This window comes from Lepidochelys kempii, chromosome 3 (assembly GCF_965140285.1).
Source record: "Lepidochelys kempii isolate rLepKem1 chromosome 3, rLepKem1.hap1, whole genome shotgun sequence".
Classification (NCBI taxonomy): Eukaryota; Metazoa; Chordata; order Testudines; family Cheloniidae; genus Lepidochelys; species Lepidochelys kempii.
Window position 1 is genome coordinate 56,576,216 of NC_136382.1, and position 17,939 is coordinate 56,594,154.

The 17,939-nt window shown below is 39.6% G+C and overlaps 1 protein-coding gene across 4 annotated transcripts in view; it reads left to right on the plus strand.

Moving 5' to 3' along the window:
- The window catches only part of COL19A1 (collagen type XIX alpha 1 chain), a 337,142-nt gene that overhangs the window by 215,694 nt on the left and 103,509 nt on the right, over positions 1-17,939 (plus strand). For all 4 annotated transcript variants that reach the window (XM_073336362.2, XM_078852102.1, XM_078852101.1 and 1 more), the window contains one exon: positions 14,576-14,638. In XM_073336362.2, the coding sequence (XP_073192463.1) occupies positions 14,576-14,638 (63 nt within the window). The remainder of the gene's footprint in view (positions 1-14,575; positions 14,639-17,939) is intronic.

Sequence of the window (17,939 nt, forward strand, 5' to 3'; positions counted from 1 at the left end):
ATTACCTTTGTTTTGTGGTAACGGGCAATTGGCCTTCAGCTTTACATCTCACCTCAGTTGTGCTGTTATGATATAATACTCTTCTCCCAGACTTTATTCTCTAATCCATTATTTTTAAATAACTTCTGCCTATTTGACTTTCAGTTGTCTTTACTGTCTTCTTAGCTTTTTATCTCCACAAACTCCATGGGGAGTTCTGGAGGAACTTATACCTTTGAATGCCTCTCTTCCATTCATTCACTTTCATCATGGCAAAAAGTTTTCCCCCTAGGAAGTAACATTCTCTTTGATTACTTGAAAACATGGACCTGTTTCTCATTTTTAAAGTCATCTTCTTCGGCTATACCTCGATGCGAGGATGATGTCTGCCAAGGGGCTTCATTGGTTGGTTTTTAAGTGGCTGAGGAGCTCAATTCGTGCCCTGCAGATTTTCCCACAGAAGTGACAGATGTAATCTTGGAGGAGACATAGTTGTTGGCTGGAGTGTTGTTCCCTTTCTTTCTTCTTTTGTCATTTCTCTGTCTTCTTTTGTCATTTCTCTGTCATGTCCGTTCTCCTCAAAGTGAGCTGTGGCTTCGTGTATAGTGAGGTGCCGCTGTGTTCTGTTTCATTCCAGGTCCTCCCAATTTGTTGGTTGATGCCTCCCCTTTTAAGGTCTACTTTCAGTATGTCTTTGAAGCAGTTCCACTGCCCTCTGTGAGCCCTTCTTCCCTGACTTAACTGAGAGAAGAGTACTTGCTTTGGGAGGCGAATTTCAGCCCTACGTACACAGTGGACAGCCCAGCGGAGTTGGTGTTTCATGACCTGCTGATGGCTGCAGAGAGAACGCTGATGTTAGTACGTCAGACTTCCCAGCTGATCCTGAGAATCCTCCTTAGGCAGTGCTGCTGGAACCACTCGAGCTGCTTGAGATGTCATCTGTAGGTTACCCAGGTCTCACACCTATAGAGAAGGATGGGGATGACAACCGCATTGTAAACCAAGATGTTGGTACCTGTTTGCAGATCCCTGTCATTGAAGACGTGTTTGAATACTCTTCCAGAGGATGTGCTGTGCCAGCACATCCTGTATTTGATTTCTGAATCAATACTGGCTGTTTTGGAGAGGTGGCTGCCAAGGTATGAAAAATGCTCCACATTTACCAGGGGTTCTCCACTGATGGTGATTTGTGACGTTAAAAGTGTAGTTTGTGCAGGTGAGGGTTGGTAGAATACCTTGGTTTTCCCAATGTTGAGAGAGAGACCCAGGCTGTGATAGTCATCTGCAAAAAGATTTAGGGTACTTTGCAGGTCAGCCTCTATGTGTGGGAGAATGACCCAATCATCTGCATACTGAAGATCAGTTATGCCAATTCTCATGATCTTAGATTTTGTTTGGAGATGTTAGAGACTGAGGAGTTGACCACCCATATGATACTCAATCCCTATTCCATCAGGAAGGTGGTCATAGATGAGAAACAGGAGCACGGCAAGGTAAATGGAGAAGAGTGTTGGAGCAGTGACACAGCCCTGCTTGACACCAGTGCAAATGATGAATGGTTTGGTCTCTGAGCTGCTACACAGAATGGTGGCAGTCATCCTATCATGGAGTACAGTACCTCAAGGAAGATTCGCTGATAAGAGACCCCATCAGGATTTTGCAGAATGGTGTTCTAGATGTGTGGGAAAACTGGATGTTTGCCATTCTGTGCATTCTAATGGAACAGAGGGAGCCTGCAGGAAAAGGCTTTGGGGTCAGAATGCAAATCATGCTCCCTTGCAATTTCAGATTTACCTCATTTAAATGCTTTTTTAAAACATGATTATATAGGAGCCAAATGATGCCATCCTCAAGAAATGCATCCTTGGACAGCCATCTGACTTCAGCATGTGCATTGAATGAGTGTTATATTTTTGATACAATGGCTTTAAATTGCGGTCATTCCTAAGACTTTATTGAAATAATGATTAATCAGTCTAGCCTGATGTCTTAGTGTATAGGGCAAAGAAATGTGACCAGGAGCCCATGTGCTGATCCAGCCTTGAGACTCTTAACTCCTCAGAAAAGTAAGTAGTAGGAGTTGAGCATGTTATGGAAGTGATTCTTTATTTTCAAAGTTGAGGAGAAAAAGGGGAAGTTGCACTTGATCCACTCTTTTGAATTACATAACTGCCTGCTGCCTTCAGTCACAGGTCCTAGCTCCTCTTAAGAAAGGGAAAATTGAATTATACTTGGAGAAATTACTCAAAATAATTGGATGAGTGAAAGCCATATAACCTTTCCTCAGCACACTCATGAGTCTGCTTTGACGATGCATCCCCTTATTATATGCCTTTGAAGGGGCAAGAGCAAGTCTCATGCTCAGAAGCTGCTATTTCCAGCAACCTCTCCACCCAAAATAATATATTAACTATACTCATTGCTCACTTTCCAGTGTGACCTATGGAGAGAGGCAGTGTAGACTTGTGGATTGAGCAAGTCATATAACCTGTCTGTGCCTCACCTGTAAAATGAGGATAATGTTACTGACCTCTTTTGTAAAGCACTTAGATATATATGGATGAAAAACACAATATAGGAGCTAGGTATAATAATAATAATAATGTCACTTTCAGTAACCTAATATTCTTCACAGAAAGCTGATTTATGGAAAAGCAGCATGAAAAGATAGATATATCACCATGGGACGAACCCTTTTCTGATATCAGTTATGTTTTTATTTTAGCAAGGTAACTGTGTCATTTTTCTTTTCAATCATAGTTGGAGTTCCATTACTCCTGAGAGCTATTATTTTCTCAGAAGTTATATCAAACGGCTTCCATGAATCCATCACTACATCTTTATGTCCAGAACAATTGGTACCACAATGGAAAATTATCACATAACAAAGATCTTCTGTCATATCTAGTTCACAAGTAGCATCTTTCATACACATTAACACGTGGAACTGTCAGAGGTATCAAGAATGTCATGGCAACACTGTGTATTGGTGTAGCCAAATTGTTCCTTACATTTTTCTTTTTTCCTGAACTATCTGATTTTTATAGTAGTTACTCTAAAATTGAACAGTTGGATTTGTTTGAAATCCTTCTGCATTTCTCCTTTATTCAGAAAAATATCTCTATTGCTTTGTATTTACAGAGACATAAGTATTTATCATTTCAATATTTTCCTTCTGGCTCTCTAGGCCTGGATGATTTTACACAAAGCAGAATCTTGTTTGCCCATGCCCCATTTGGACATTCCTAAAGTTGGAAGCTTCTTGAGGTTGGCCTTCTTGATGTGATCAAGAGCCAACCCCTTTTACAGGTTTTTATTGAGACTCATCTGGAATCTCTTGATGATCCACTCTTTTGAATTTCACATTGGCTCTTGATCTGAAAGTCTTCGATCCTATCCACTAACCCAAACGAAAACAGTAGAATTCTAATACTGAATTATTCCCTAATCCCTGTTTTGCATGATGGTTTAAAAGTGATTTGCGCTGCTATCTTCTTGCAGATGACAGGAATGTGCTTTCAAGTCCTTGGGCAGGATCATAGGGTTTTCTATAGATTCATGTTATGAAGATTTCAAAAGCTTTCCTCTTTCATGTTGCCTAACAATAATATCTTCAGTGTATAATATCTTGAAGGCTCTTAAAACACTTGAGAAAGTGTTACACAAAAGAGAATGTGCTCTGGGGCCGGGGGTGTTGGGATGGGGGGGAGCAGTGCCACAGTCATGGGACTCTGGCGGGGAGGTGGGGGAGCAGCAAGGATCTGCATAGTCTCTATTCATGGAGCAGGTCCTCAAAGAATCAATCCTGAAGCACTTGCATGAGAGGAAAGTGATCAGGAACAGCCAGCATGGATTCACCAAGGGAAGGTCATGCCTGACTAATCTAATCGCCTTTTATGATGAGATTACTGGTTCTGTGGATGAAGGGAAAGCAGTGGATGTATTGTTTCTTGACTTTAGCAAAGCTTTTGACACGGTCTCCCATAGTATTCTTGTCAGCAAGTTAAGGAAGTATGGGCTGGATGAATGCACTATAAGGTGGGTAGAAAGCTGGCTAGATTGTCGGGCTCAACGGGTAGTGATCAATGGCTCCATGTCTAGTTGGCAGCCGGTATCAAGTGGAGTGCCCCAAGGGTCGGTCCTGGGGCCGGTTTTATTCAATATCTTCATAAATGATCTGGAGGATGGTGTGGATTGCACTCTCAGCAAATTTGCGGATGATACTAAACTGGGAGGAGTGGTAGATACACTGGATGGGAGGGATAGGATACAGAAGGACCTAGACCAATTGGAAGATTGGGCCAAAAGGAATCTGATGAGGTTCAATAAGGATAAGTGCAGGGTCCTGCACTTAGGACGGAAGAACCCAATGCACAGCTACAGACTAGGGACCGAATGGCTAGGCAGCAGTTCTGCGGAAAAGGACCTAGGGGTGACAGTGGACGAGAAGCTGGATATGAGTCAGCAGTGTGCCCTTGTTGCCAAGAAGACCAATGGCATTTTGGGATGTATAAGTAGGGGCATAGCCAGCAGATCGAGGGACGTGATCGTTCCCCTCTATTCGACATTGGTGAGGCCTCATCTGGAGTACTGTGTCCAGTTTTGGGCCCCACACTACAAGAAGGATGTGGATAAATTGGAGAGAGTCCAGCGAAGGGCAACAAAAATGATTAGGGGTCTGGAACACATGAGTTATGAGGAGAGGTTGAGGGAGCTGGGATTGTTTAGCCTGCAGAAGAGAAGAATGAGGGGGGATTTGATAGCTGCTTTCAACTACCTGAAAGGGGGTTCCAAAGAGGATGGCTCTAGACTGTTCTCAATGGTAGCAGATGACAGAACGAGGAGTAATGGTCTCAAGTTGCAGTGGGGGAGGTTTAGATTGGATATTAGGAAAAACTTTTTCACTAAGAGGGTGGTGAAACACTGGAATGCGTTACCTAGGGAGGTGGTAGAATCTCCTTCCTTAGAGGTTTTTAAGGTCAGGCTTGACAAAGCCCTGGCTGGGATGATTTAACTGGGAATTGGTCCTGCTTTGAGCAGGGGGTTGGACTAGATGACCTTCTGGGGTCCCTTCCAACCCTGATATTCTATGATTCTATGATTCTATGATTCTATTTTAAATAGCACATAACCAAATAATTCTATTTTAGCAAGAGAGAGCCCTTCTCAAAATTGAATGGAATTCAGCTTCTCACACACAAATCTCCATGTGATATAAAGCCCACAAAGCTGCTGTACACCACCTACTCCTGCCTCCAGCCCAAATACCCTGGGTTGCTTTGATTTGTGCCAGGGGCTGAACTGGCCTCAGTTCCCATAGTTGCCATAGTGCCATGCTTGCACCAAATGTATCTCAGGGAGACTCAAGGATGTGACCCAGTATATTTTCCCTTTGTTATTTAAATGAGTATTTCTCACAGCCATCAAAACAACATGTTATTTCTTTTGCAGTATATGGACAGCGCAGGTTTGAGATATATACATTATTTTAGCTATAAATTTCCCAGTTTCCTACTTCCAAGGATCTAACAGAGCATGTTCTGTTCTGATTTCCAACATGTGCAAATCTCATTGGAGACACAGTTCAGGGGAAGGGACAGTTGCACGGGAAAAACTTAGCCCGGTATATTTTATTCTTCTAAGTTTTACAGGTCTCAGTAATACATTTTTTTTCTAGAGCACCCACCACCCCTGTATCTAAACATGGTATCGTCTTCTATGAAGCAGTTACACTACTTGGTTAAAAGGCATCAGTAAAAGTGTAAAGTATAATTATTACTGATAAAAATTGAAAATTAGTCCATCTAAGCCATGGTTCTTGTCTCCGTCAATGAAAACAAAACCTTGCTACCCTTCAAATTAAGATTCAATAATTGAGTTGTTTGTCCAGTCCCATCAGTAACTACTTCTGCTTGATAACTGGTTGTTATTTTTTTTCAGTTTAATTTTGTGGAAGGCAGTTTTTCAAAGAGACATTCCAGTAACAAACTAAAAAAGATTCTACACCTAACAGAGCAGACTTCAATTAAGCCTGATACAAATGTTATCTCTTTCAACCTCTGTCACACTGATCCTTGGTGAAATAACCTGCTGGTTCCCAGAATTGGGGGACTTTATGTTGCTTAAATGATGCACTCTTTTACAGGACTTTTATTTATCCAGAAGGAATGATAATGACTTTAGAACCAATAATTTACTATATAACCAAATTTAACGTGTGAAACCTTTAAAAGTGTACCATAGTTTTAATGTAGGAATATGTAACATAAAGTGTCCCTATTTGAAAAATATCTCCTTCCTCCCATTCCAATACAGGCATTATAACCAGGTATGGAAGTTAAATGTGTGTGTGTGTGTGTCTATCCATGTGCAAGAGAGAGAGATTTGCCAACTGGACTGGATTCTACCACCCTACTGGCACAAGCAGGTCAGAAGCTCAATCCAAAATCTGTCCCTTTAGATGTTATTTATGTGGAAAACTCTGACAGTAAAGATGGCAGTGCAGTATTTTGATTTAGGATATAGGTAGGTAAGATTTCATGGGAAGCAAGTCTAAGCGGAAAAACAATTGAAGACAGTTGGCAGTTTTTCAAAGAGACATCATTAAGGGCACAAGAGCAAACTATCCCACTGCATAGGAAAGACAGGAAGTATGGCAAGAGACTACCCTGGCTTAACCTGGAGATCTTCAGTGATCTAAAAATCAAAAAAGAGTCCTACAAAAAATGGAAACTAGGTCAAATTACAAAGGATGAATATAAACAAATAACATAAGTACTTAGGGACAAAATTAGAAGGCCAAGGCACAAAACGAGATCAAACTAACTAGAGACATAAAGGGTAACAAGAAAACATTCTACAAATACATTAGAAGCAAGAGGAAGACTAAGGACAGAGTAGGCCCGTTACTCAATGTGGGAGGGGGCTGGGAAACAATAAGAAAATGTGGAAATGACAGACATGCTTAATGACTTCTTTGTTTTGGTGTTCATCAAGAAGATTGGTGGTGATTGGACGTCTAACGTAGTGAATGGCAGTGAAAATGAGGTAGGATCAGAGGCTAAAATAGGGAAAGAACAAGTTAAAAATTACTTAGACTTGTTAGATGTCTTCAAGTCACGGGGTCTGGTGAAATGCATCTTAGAATACTCAAGGAGCTGACTGAGGAGATATCTGAGCCATTAGTGATTATCTTTGAAAAGTCATGGAAGACAGGAGAGATTCCAGAAAGAAAGGGCAATTATAGTGCCCATCTATAAAAAGGGAAATAAGGACAACTTGGAAATTACAGATTAGTCAGCTTAAATTCTGTACCCGGAAAGATAATGGAGCAAATAATTAAGCAATCAATTTGCAAACATCTAGAAGATAATAAGGTGATAAGTAACAGCATGGAATTGTCAAGAACAAATTGTGTCAAACCAACCTGATAACTTTCTTTGACAGGGTAACAAGCCTTGTGGGTTGGGGGAAGCAGTAAATGTGGTATATCTTGACTTTAGTAAAGCTTTTGAAACTGTCCCGCATGACCATCTCATAAACAAAGTAGGGAAATGCAACCTAGATGGTGCTAATATAAGATGGTTGCAAAACTGTTGGAAAACCGTTCCCAGAGAGTGGTTCAGAGTCATACTGGAAGGGCATAATGAGTGGGGTCTCGCAGGGATCAGTTCTGGGTCTGGGTCTGTTCAATATCTTCATCAGTGATAATGGCAGAGAGAGTACACTTATAAAGTTTGTGGACGATACCAAACTGGGAGGGGTTGCAAGTGCTTTGGATGTTAGGATTATAATTCAAAGTGATTTGGACAAACTAGAGAAATGGTCTGAAATAAATAGGATGAAATTCAATGAGGACAAATGCAAAGTACTACACTTAGGAAGGAACATTCAGTTGCACACATACAAAATGGGAAATGACTGCCTAGGAAGGAGTACTGTGGAAAGGCATCAGGGGTCATAGTGGACCACAAGCTAAATATGAGTCAACAGTATAACACTGTTGCAAAAAAAGTGAACATCATTCTGGGATGTATTAGCAGGAATGAAGTAAGCAAGACATGAGAAGTAATTCTTCCACACTATTTGAGCTGATTAGGTCTCAACCGGAGTATTGTATCCAGTTCTGGGTGCCACATTTCAGGAAAGATGTGGACAAATTGGAGAAAGTGCAGAGAAGAGCAACAAAAATGATTAAATGTTTAGAAGACATGACCTGTGACGGAAGATTGAAGAAAGTGGGTTTGTTTAGTCTGGAAAAGAGAAGAGTGAGAGGGGACATAACAGTTTTCAAGTACATAAAAGGTTGTTACAAGAAGGGAAAAGAAATTGTTCTTCTTAACCTCTGAGGATAGAACAAGAAGCAATGGGCTTAAATTGCAGCAAGGGAGGTTTAGGTTGGACATTAGGAAAAGCTTCCTGACTGTGAGGGTGGTTAAGCACTGGAATAAATCACCTAGGGAGGTTGTGGAATCTCCATCATTGGAGATTTTTAAGAGCAGGTTAGACAAACACCTGTCAGGGATGGTTTGGATAATATTTAGTCCTGCCATGAGTGCAGGGGACTGGACTAGATGACTTCTCGAGGTCCTTTCAAGAACTATGATTCTATAGATATTAACCTGCATTATACTATAAAAGCAGCTTCTACAATATAGTCCCAATTATTCTTTATAAAAAGCATTCTAAATTGTGATTCTTATAATCAACAGGTAGAGATCTATTCTTTGTCATCCAAATAATTGTAGCTGTAGAGATTCAGAACCAAATTTTCGAAGTCCCCATGTGAAAAACATGCACGCACACACACATATACCATAAACTGGTTAATTGTATACACAGACATCTAGTGCTCATTGAATCGGCCATTCTTGTGTCCACATGAAAAAGAGGGTTGTCAAGGTTCCTCCCCCACTCTGAACTCTAGGGTACAGATGTGGGGACCTGCATGAAAAACCTCCTAAGCTTATCTTTACCAGCTTAGGTCAAAACTTCCCCAAGGTACAAAATATTCCACCCGTTGTCCTTGGATTGGCCGCTACCACCACTAAACTAATACTGGTTACTGGGGAAGAGCTGTTTGGATGCGTCTTTCCCCCCAAAATACTTCCCAAAACCTTGCACCCCACTTCCTGGACAAGGTTTGGTAAAAAGCCTCACCAATTTGCCTAGGTGACTACAGACCCAGACCCTTGGATCTTAAGAACAATGAACAATCCTCCCAACACTTGCACCCCCCTTTTCCTGGGAAATGTTGGATAAAAAGCCTCACCAATTTGCATAGGTGACCACAGACCCAAACCCTTGGATCTGAGAACAATGAAAAAGCATTCAGTTTTCTTACAAGAAGACTTTTAATAAAATAGAAGTAAATAGAAATAAAGAAATCCCCCCTGTAAAATCAGGATGGTAGATACCTTACAGGGTAATTAGATTCAAAAACATAGAGAACCCCTCTAGGCAAAACCTTACAAAAAAGTTACACAGACGAAATAGTTATTCTATTCAGCACAGTTCTTTTCTCAGCCATTTAAAGAAATCATAATCTAACATGTACCTAGCTAGATTACTTACTAAAAGTTCTAAGACTCCATTCCTGGTCTATCCCCGACAAAGACAGACTATAGACAGACACACAGACCCTTTGTTTCTCTCCCTCCTCCCAGCTTTTGAAAGTATCTTGTCTCCTCATTGGTCATTTTGGTCAGGTGCCAGTGAGGTTACCTTTAGCTTCTTAACCCTTTACAGTTGAGAGGAGCTTTCCCCTGGCCAGGAGGGATTTCAAAGGGGTTTACCCTTCCCTTTATATTTATGACAAGGGTGTGTATGTCAGAGTGTATTTATTGTTTGCTCGGACCATAATCTTTATTTTTTGATAGTTTGGCTTTCCATTTATGAAAGAGACCAAAAATCAAACTTGGTAGTTACTCTTTCAAAGGAACTGTGAAAGTCTCTTTGATTGTCTAATGGTACTTTTCATAAACTTCCATGAATAGCCATATATGCGAAAACTCAGTAAAGCCGCTTAAAGGGACAGAGCGCTCATATTTTCAAGTTATTAGATAAATAAAGTAAGAGGGAAGCATTGCAGGAGTGCTAATTTTTCTCCCCTACTTATATATTCCTCATTGGTATTCCTCTTTGATATCTTTTGATCAGTCCTTTGTAAAGTGCTATGAGATCTACGGATGAAAAGCACTATATAAGAGATAGGTATCATTATTCAAACTAAGAAAATTAAACCTATTTTGTATCAACCTGAGTTGAAAAATATGTTTCTTCCTGTCTGAATCCACAATCTTGGAAAAAGAATGCAGAACTTTAAGAAATTGCAAGTCTGGGGGCTATATACATATTACTTCTCAAAAGCTGTCCCATGGTTTACAAAACTCAGAGGTTTAACCTTCTCAAAGACAGATTGTTAATTCCTCTTTTACCCTCAAAGACCTCACTTTAAATTCTTGTTTCTTAATCTGACCTGTGATGAACCTGAGAATAGAGTGGAAAGTTAGAAACTTGGGTTGATATTTTCAAGGCTATTTAAGGGATTTAAATAAATGTTTTCTGTAAAAACCTAATGGCTACTTTGAATATCTGAACCTTGCTGTCTAGAACCAAGTGTCTGCAGTGTTGGAATCCAAATATATTTTCACATTTTTTATGACCCTCGTCATTTCTGATTTCCAAACAGCCTTGTCTAAAGTTCTACATTTTTATTGCAGTACCTCTAGATTATATGGACTTCATTTAATCTTCCCTCCTACACCTACCAGATAAAAGTTCAAATTACTTTGACAGTACTGTCAGTCATTCCTTTAAATCCTTGCCAGAGATTTTTCCAGTAGTTCTGCAGTCTGTTGTAATTAAGAAATATTACTTGGCCTTGAGTTCAGTTTTCTGTCACTGTAAACTGCTAAACCTTAATACAAGATTTTCCAAGCTCTGTTTCATTTAAAGTGAGTAAAATTTATGGTAAGAAATTAGGTCTATACAGAAAACCTTCAAATATACATGTAAATGAGCTGTTAAGATATCATATATATATATAATGAGATATATAATATGGGCTTGATGCAGAAATTACTCAGTGAATTCAGTGGCTTATGTTATGCAGGAGGTCAAATTATATTATTATAAAAGGTTTCAGAGTAGCAGCCGTGTTAGTCTGTCTTCGCAAAAAGAAAAGGAGTACTTGTGGCACCTTAGAGACTAACAGTGGATGTTAGTGGATTCAGTGGATGCATCCGATGAAGTGAGCTGTAGCTCACGAAAGCTTATGCTCAAATAAATTTGTTAGTCTCTAAGGTGCCATTATTATAAAAGTTCCTTTTGGCTTTAAAATCTAAGATCAGATACATCACTGCCTATAGTCTCATAGTTCATATTTTTCTAATGCAACCTGTCCTGCTGAATGTCGGAACTCTGACTCTTTACAAAGCTTCTGAATGCTCACAAGGTTTTTTACCAAATGTATAAATTTTTCAACTCAGTGGAGAGAACTGCAGAATGTTTAAATGATTTCATCAATATATATGGCACTGAAGATATAAGTGAAGTGCAACCCATTCCATGATATATCCCAATGAGTTGACTCATTACATAAGATGCTTTCTGGATATAAGCCCCAAATCAGGACATTGACTTTACCAGAACTTAAGCACATGCTTATGTGCTGTCCTGAGGAGAGATGTTTTCCAGATTCAGAGCCTTAGTCTCTATGCTTGGTCTGTCACCTTCCTTTGCATGTGTATATTTGATCACCTTAGCAATTTCTTTTTCTTGCCAAAAAGTAAATTCTGTTAATATCAAGTATTTTCCTTGTCCACAACTTGTTTCTTGAAGCTACTTCTCTACTTCCGGGCTATTTGACATCTTCCTTTTTTACATTGCAAAGGCTCTCTTTGAATACACACTATTTAAGATTAATTCTAAAGTGACGGAGGAGGTCCTCAGGAATTGATATGCATCTGTCTACAGGAGTCATGTTTCTCACCACTGTGAGGCTCTAAGGGTTCCTAGGGCATCTTATGTTTCCCAATTAATGTCTTCTGGCAAAATATAGGCCAGCTGTTTCTTTCAAGAAATTAATCATCTTTTAAATCCTTTACAGAGCACCAACTTACTCCTTCCTTCAGCTGTCCAGTGTGAAGAGTTTAATGACTTATTCACAAGCAAGTAACTTTTCAGCAAGGGAGTGCTAAGTTTAGTATTTACTATGATAGCAGAGATGGTTTACTAGTCTAAACATCAGGTTTTAAATACCCAGACTCTCTGGAGCCACAGGTTTAAATCTCAGCAGGGTGGACCCATGCCTTTCAACCACCGAAACAGATAAATTAAGTTCTGTGTAGTTTAGGGTAGGTGAATATTTATGAGAACCCGTCTGCTCTTTCTGGACATTAAAAAATCCCATTGAGCTATTCTCACAAGTAGGGGTTTGTTCCTGTATCCTTGATCTAAATTTCTGCTTTCTCACACTGTTATATAATGTGGTGAATGCTGGCTGGGCACTCCACTACACTTGGGAGGTGCCAAATCCCTTTCCTGACAATACATCATTTGTAAAGTACCTGCAAGATGAAAAGCTTTACATAATCACAAGATACTATGTTCTGTGGGTTATGAGATTCCCTTCTGTACAGGTGGTAATGGAATAACAATTTCCTTGATTTTATGTGGCCTCTCAAAGCAGTCTCAAGTTCTCACTGAAGATTTTTTTTCAGTGGTTTTCCTTGTAGGTAAACTCTTGTGAAGTCCTTAATATCAGTCTTTTCTGGTGATATTTGTATGGTTTATTTAAAGTGGCATTTCTATGAATTATGAGAAATACTGTGATCCCCGTAAGACAAATAAGGAGATGGCAAGGACAGATACCATTGAAGACCTGTCATAATTTAATAACCACTCATCTCTACCTATTTCTCTACATAGTCAAGGCTTATTCTGTGCCCACACCATGTGCAATTCTACTGGCTTCAATGTGGTTTCAGTGGGTTTAAGTGAGCGCAGAATTTGGCCTTTACTTTGTGGTTTATCGTTATTTCAATGTACATAAATATAAGGTCACTTCAGTTTTAAAATCAAATCTGCTTACAAACATCCTTAGATTGGGTAGAAAAATCAGCTTTGTGGGACTCAATCAGGTCACAGGGATTGGAAGGTAAAAAATTTAAAGCACAATGGAAAGTGACTGAAAGTATATTCATAAACTGTTTTAGAAAATGTTTCCGATGTTCTCTTTAATTCTTGAATAATCTATTGCTACTTTCTATCACTATTTTCTTCTTCTAAATATTTTCCTGCATCTTAAAAAATTAACAAAGAATGATTTATATGTGGATATTCAAATAGTATATAAAAATACAGCTGGTTGATCTAATATTATCTTTCCCAAAATAATGTTTTAATTTTTTTCCATACATATAAATTCAAGGCATATCTCAATATAAACAATAACTCTCTATATTCAATCTATAGTAACTGTTTGTCTCTGGTTTGTTCTCTTCATCAAGTCAACTGCTACTCAACAGTCATTATTAAGCTGCCTCTGCAGCTAATCCTAATATTAGTTAGTAGCCAGCAGGCAGATTAAGACTCCTGTATATTAACTGCTGAAGTGCCCTAGAAATTGAACAAAAAGCCATCAAGATATAAAGATATACCTTTATAAAAGCAATAGGAATCTTACTGAAGTTTATATTTTGTAATTTATCTCCTTTATTATTGTTAATAATAATATCTATATAGCACTTGTTATTAGTAGCTCTCAAAACATTTTACATCATTATTCCCATTTTACACATGGGGAAACCAAGGCACAGAGAAGTAAAGTTACTTACCCATGGTGACCCAGCTAGCCACTAGGCCACATTGCCTCTGCTGCACATACCTACTTCATTTTTTACCGTGTCTTCCCTATGTAAAATTAAAGCAAAAAGCCATTTATTATATATTTAATATGTACAGGCCTTGTGCGAAAGGGTAGATACACACAGTACAATACGTAGTCTCAATAAAAATAAATTTTTAAGACAAATTGCTTCAATCAGTTTGCTTATTCTGAGGAACAGTGGGAATATACTGTCACTAATATCAATCCATCTCTTCCTTTATCCATGTCTTCATGCTGCTCAAAACGAAAATGAACATTTCTTGAGGTGCTTGTTCATATTAGAAAAGGGATTTTTTGTTGTTGTTTCTTTCTTTCTTTCACACTTAAGAAATTTACTGTGATAATGATCATAAAAATAATGTTCTTTCCAATGATTTAAGACAAAATTCTCTTCTCAGATCTACGCAGTAGTACTCAACATGGATATTTTGCTCTCTCTATAGGTGTAGAACTCCCATTAATTGAATGGAATACGAATATCTCTCACATGGAGAAGAATACATACTTGTACCACATAACCTATGCACTACATCAAAGTTATCTTACCCCCTCTGTTTGATGCTAAATTAGGATGTTTGCATTTACACAGAAAATAACACATCAGCATAGGACCTAATATTGCAAAATTATGGTAACTGCATATTACATTTATTATAATATTTTATATTATATTTATTATATTATTTCACTTGCAATTCTTCACAGGGTGATGGAGGACAACTAGGATTACCTGAGGCTGCTGGACAAAAAGGACAAAAGGGAGAAATTGTAAGCATCTGAGACATAATGGCATGAGGAATTGCAAAATACCAACCGGCTTGTCACTCCTAAGTTTACCTGTAGTCTCATTCATCTGGTTTGTTGCAGTCTCCTTCATAGGAGGAGCAGATTGCACACTTGATCAGGCCTTTGGTCGCTGGCCAGTGAGAGAAAGGAAGAAGATTAAAAAATAACATATTTAAATACTTGTGTAATATTATACTGGAGAAAAATTCCTTAGTGACCACGGGAGGTGCTCATCTCATGCCCTGAAACTAGAGACATAATTACTCGTTTAATCACCTTAGCTTGCATGCCACCAGCTGTTTAACCAGTCATGTATGTATCCACTCCTTTGTTCAATCCAGCCTTAGTAATTGTCCCAACAAACTCTTATGGAAGTGAATTACACAGGTTGACTATTTTATTCAATTAGTTCTAGACTTATACCTCTTTAATGTAGCTGAATTTTCATTCTTGCAGTGAAAAATCAGTTGTACCATTTGAAAGGACACTCATCTCCAGTATGTCTAATCTGCAGGAAAGTGCTGTGAATGCTATGGTACACCAGTCCCGTAGATGTTTGGTAGTGATTTGGGTATACTATATGCTCAGAGGCAAGTGCTGTAGGCACTCCAAGCATTCGGCCTTTCAGGCTCTAGCTCTTGGGGGGTTCCCACAAATAGAACTGGGTGACTTTTTCAGACAAATAGTTTATTCACTGGAAAATGCAGTTTTGATCACCCACATTTATTTGAAATTTGACACAAAGTAGCCAAATAAAAATTTGGGAGGTAGGTGGGATGGAACTTAGATACCATTCACAAAACAGGTTTGTGTGTTTGCATGTTGCAACTTCTAACCCACAGCTTAGGGCACTCACTCAGAATGCGGGGGACCTGGGTTCAATTCCCCTTTTGCTGGATAGAGGATTTGAACTTTGGTTTCCTACATTGTAGATTGGGCTATGGCCACTGGGCTATGGGACCTTCTGGAGTGGGTTTCTCTCAATCTCTCCTGGTCAAGCTGTTCTGCTGTGTATAAATAGTCAGTGGAGCAGGGACATGAACTTGGTTATCTATCTCCTAGATGAGTGCCTTGACAGCTAGGGTCATTGTCATTTTCTCTTGCAGATGCAATGACTATTCAAGTATTTTATACAAAGTGGAGCAGCTTCAATGGGAGAGACTGAGAAAGAGCTGCCCAAGATTATGCTATAGGACGGGTTAGGGCACTCTCTTGTAGTGTGGGAGACCCAACTTGATGTCCCTGTGCCAAAGATGTTTTAATTACTTACACACAGTGGACCTGCTTGAATACAAGAGATTGAGAAAAACACACATCAGAATATTCCCATAGTCCAATAGCTAAGGTATGTTTCTATAATGTGAAAGACCCAAATTCAAATCCCTTCTCCACAGAGGGGAGAATTACACTTGAGTCTCCCAGTTCCCTAGCTAGTGTGCTAAAAGTTATAACATGGGGGGCACCACCATCTTCTCCTTCACTTTCTTTGCTTTTACATTAAAAAAGGTCTGGAAACTAAATGATTAGTTAAAAAAAATAATTTGTTCGCCCAAACCTGGTTTTTCACCTACTTGTTTAATTCGACACAATTTTTCAGAATATTCTGAGAATATTAAGATCAAACTGACTTTTTTAACCGCCAGTGAACTGAAAAATCAGTTATTTGCCCACCTCTACCCAAACACACTTATACAGCATGATGAATAAGAAAGAATTGCATTATGAGAGCTGCCAGAAATAAATACTGCATTTTCCCTGGGCATCTAGGTTTTAATGGTTCCAAATTAAAAGAGAGAAATTTAATACACAACAGTTCTTACTCCAACCCCTAAGGGTAGTTTTATAAAGTGGTATGAAGGTCAGCAACCTCAGGTCCAGTGCCAAGGATACTCCCTGCAGGAGTCAGTTATGCACTGGCCTGGAGATCCCACAGTCAGAATTATGTTTCTTTGTCTGTCATCTTCAGACCCATGCATGTGGCCCAGCTGTTTGCAGGCTGCTTCTAAGTATCTGCCTGTCACAGCTAGCCATGGACAGGATTCTTCCCAGCCTGGCTCACAGCCTTTCCAAGCTATCTGACCTTCCCTCCACAACCAGTATTAGGCTGCTGCCTCCAGCCTGCTAATGCAGTCATCCTGCAACCTCTTGTTCTCTCCTGAACTAGGTCTTCTCTGACTTCTAGCAGTGCTTCACTTTACTCTACTGGAGGGATTATGGAGCCCTCTACTTGCTGGATGTTGAATTTGAGGTTAACACAGTGCTCAGTAATGAGCCAGTAGGTTCATTACAATATTTTTAATCTCCACTGTTTTGAAATGCAGTATATCCAACCCAAGTGTTCAAAAATCACGAGTCAATCCCCCTCCTAAATAATGAGATTTTGTTTTAAGAGATGATCTTATGTTTTTGGCCTTTTGATTTTTGAACACTCCCCAGTCTTCGACAATTTCAGTGTTGGCACTGTTCTCAAATGTATAAAGTAAGCTGCTGCAGAAGGTCTCACTGGGGGACCCATATGAGATCAAATTACAAAGATTTTTATAAAGCGCTGCATGATTGTGCGGATCATCCAGTTTCTCCCCATGCCACCAAAGTCTAATTAATTCTGTGCCTCCATAGCCCCACATCTGCCCGTCACCCAGCAATTAATTATACATTCCCCTGCAACTCTCACAGCATTTCTGGCCCGCAACCCCACCTCTGCTCTTGCAGCTTCAGTGGTTCTTCACCCAGTTTCTCAGATCTGGTGGGGGGAGGCTACAGGGGGTTTCTCTTTGTCTTCGCAGGCCTGAGTGTGGGAATTAGTTCCAGGGTTTATTCGTGCCCTCTTCCCAGGTCTGGTGTTGTAGGGAGTGCGAAGGAGCACCCAGGGGAGATTACCCATTTTTAACAGGCGGGCGGAGGAGGAAACTTGCTGGGCTCTTTTTTTTCCCCTTCCTCTCTATGAAATGTCAGCTGGTCCCTCTCTACTTCACCTACCAAAAAACTCAGCTCTTAAGGGTGGGGAGACAGCTCTGCCCGGTTCCTGCAGAAGCACTGATTGGCTTCTCTCGAGGAGGCAGGGAAGTGGGGAATACAACCTGTCAGAGGATTTTCCCATCCAGTAGGGCTGAAATTCTCATATCATCTTAAGACCTGTTCAGGCAGGGGCCAAAATTGTGTGACTTGCGATGAAATTATGACAGTTTGTACTGTTGTAATGCTCTTTTAGAACTCTGAAAATATTATGTCTTCTTTTGTTCATTTCCTCCATTTTTTAGGTCTGAATTGGGCAGGGAAAAAT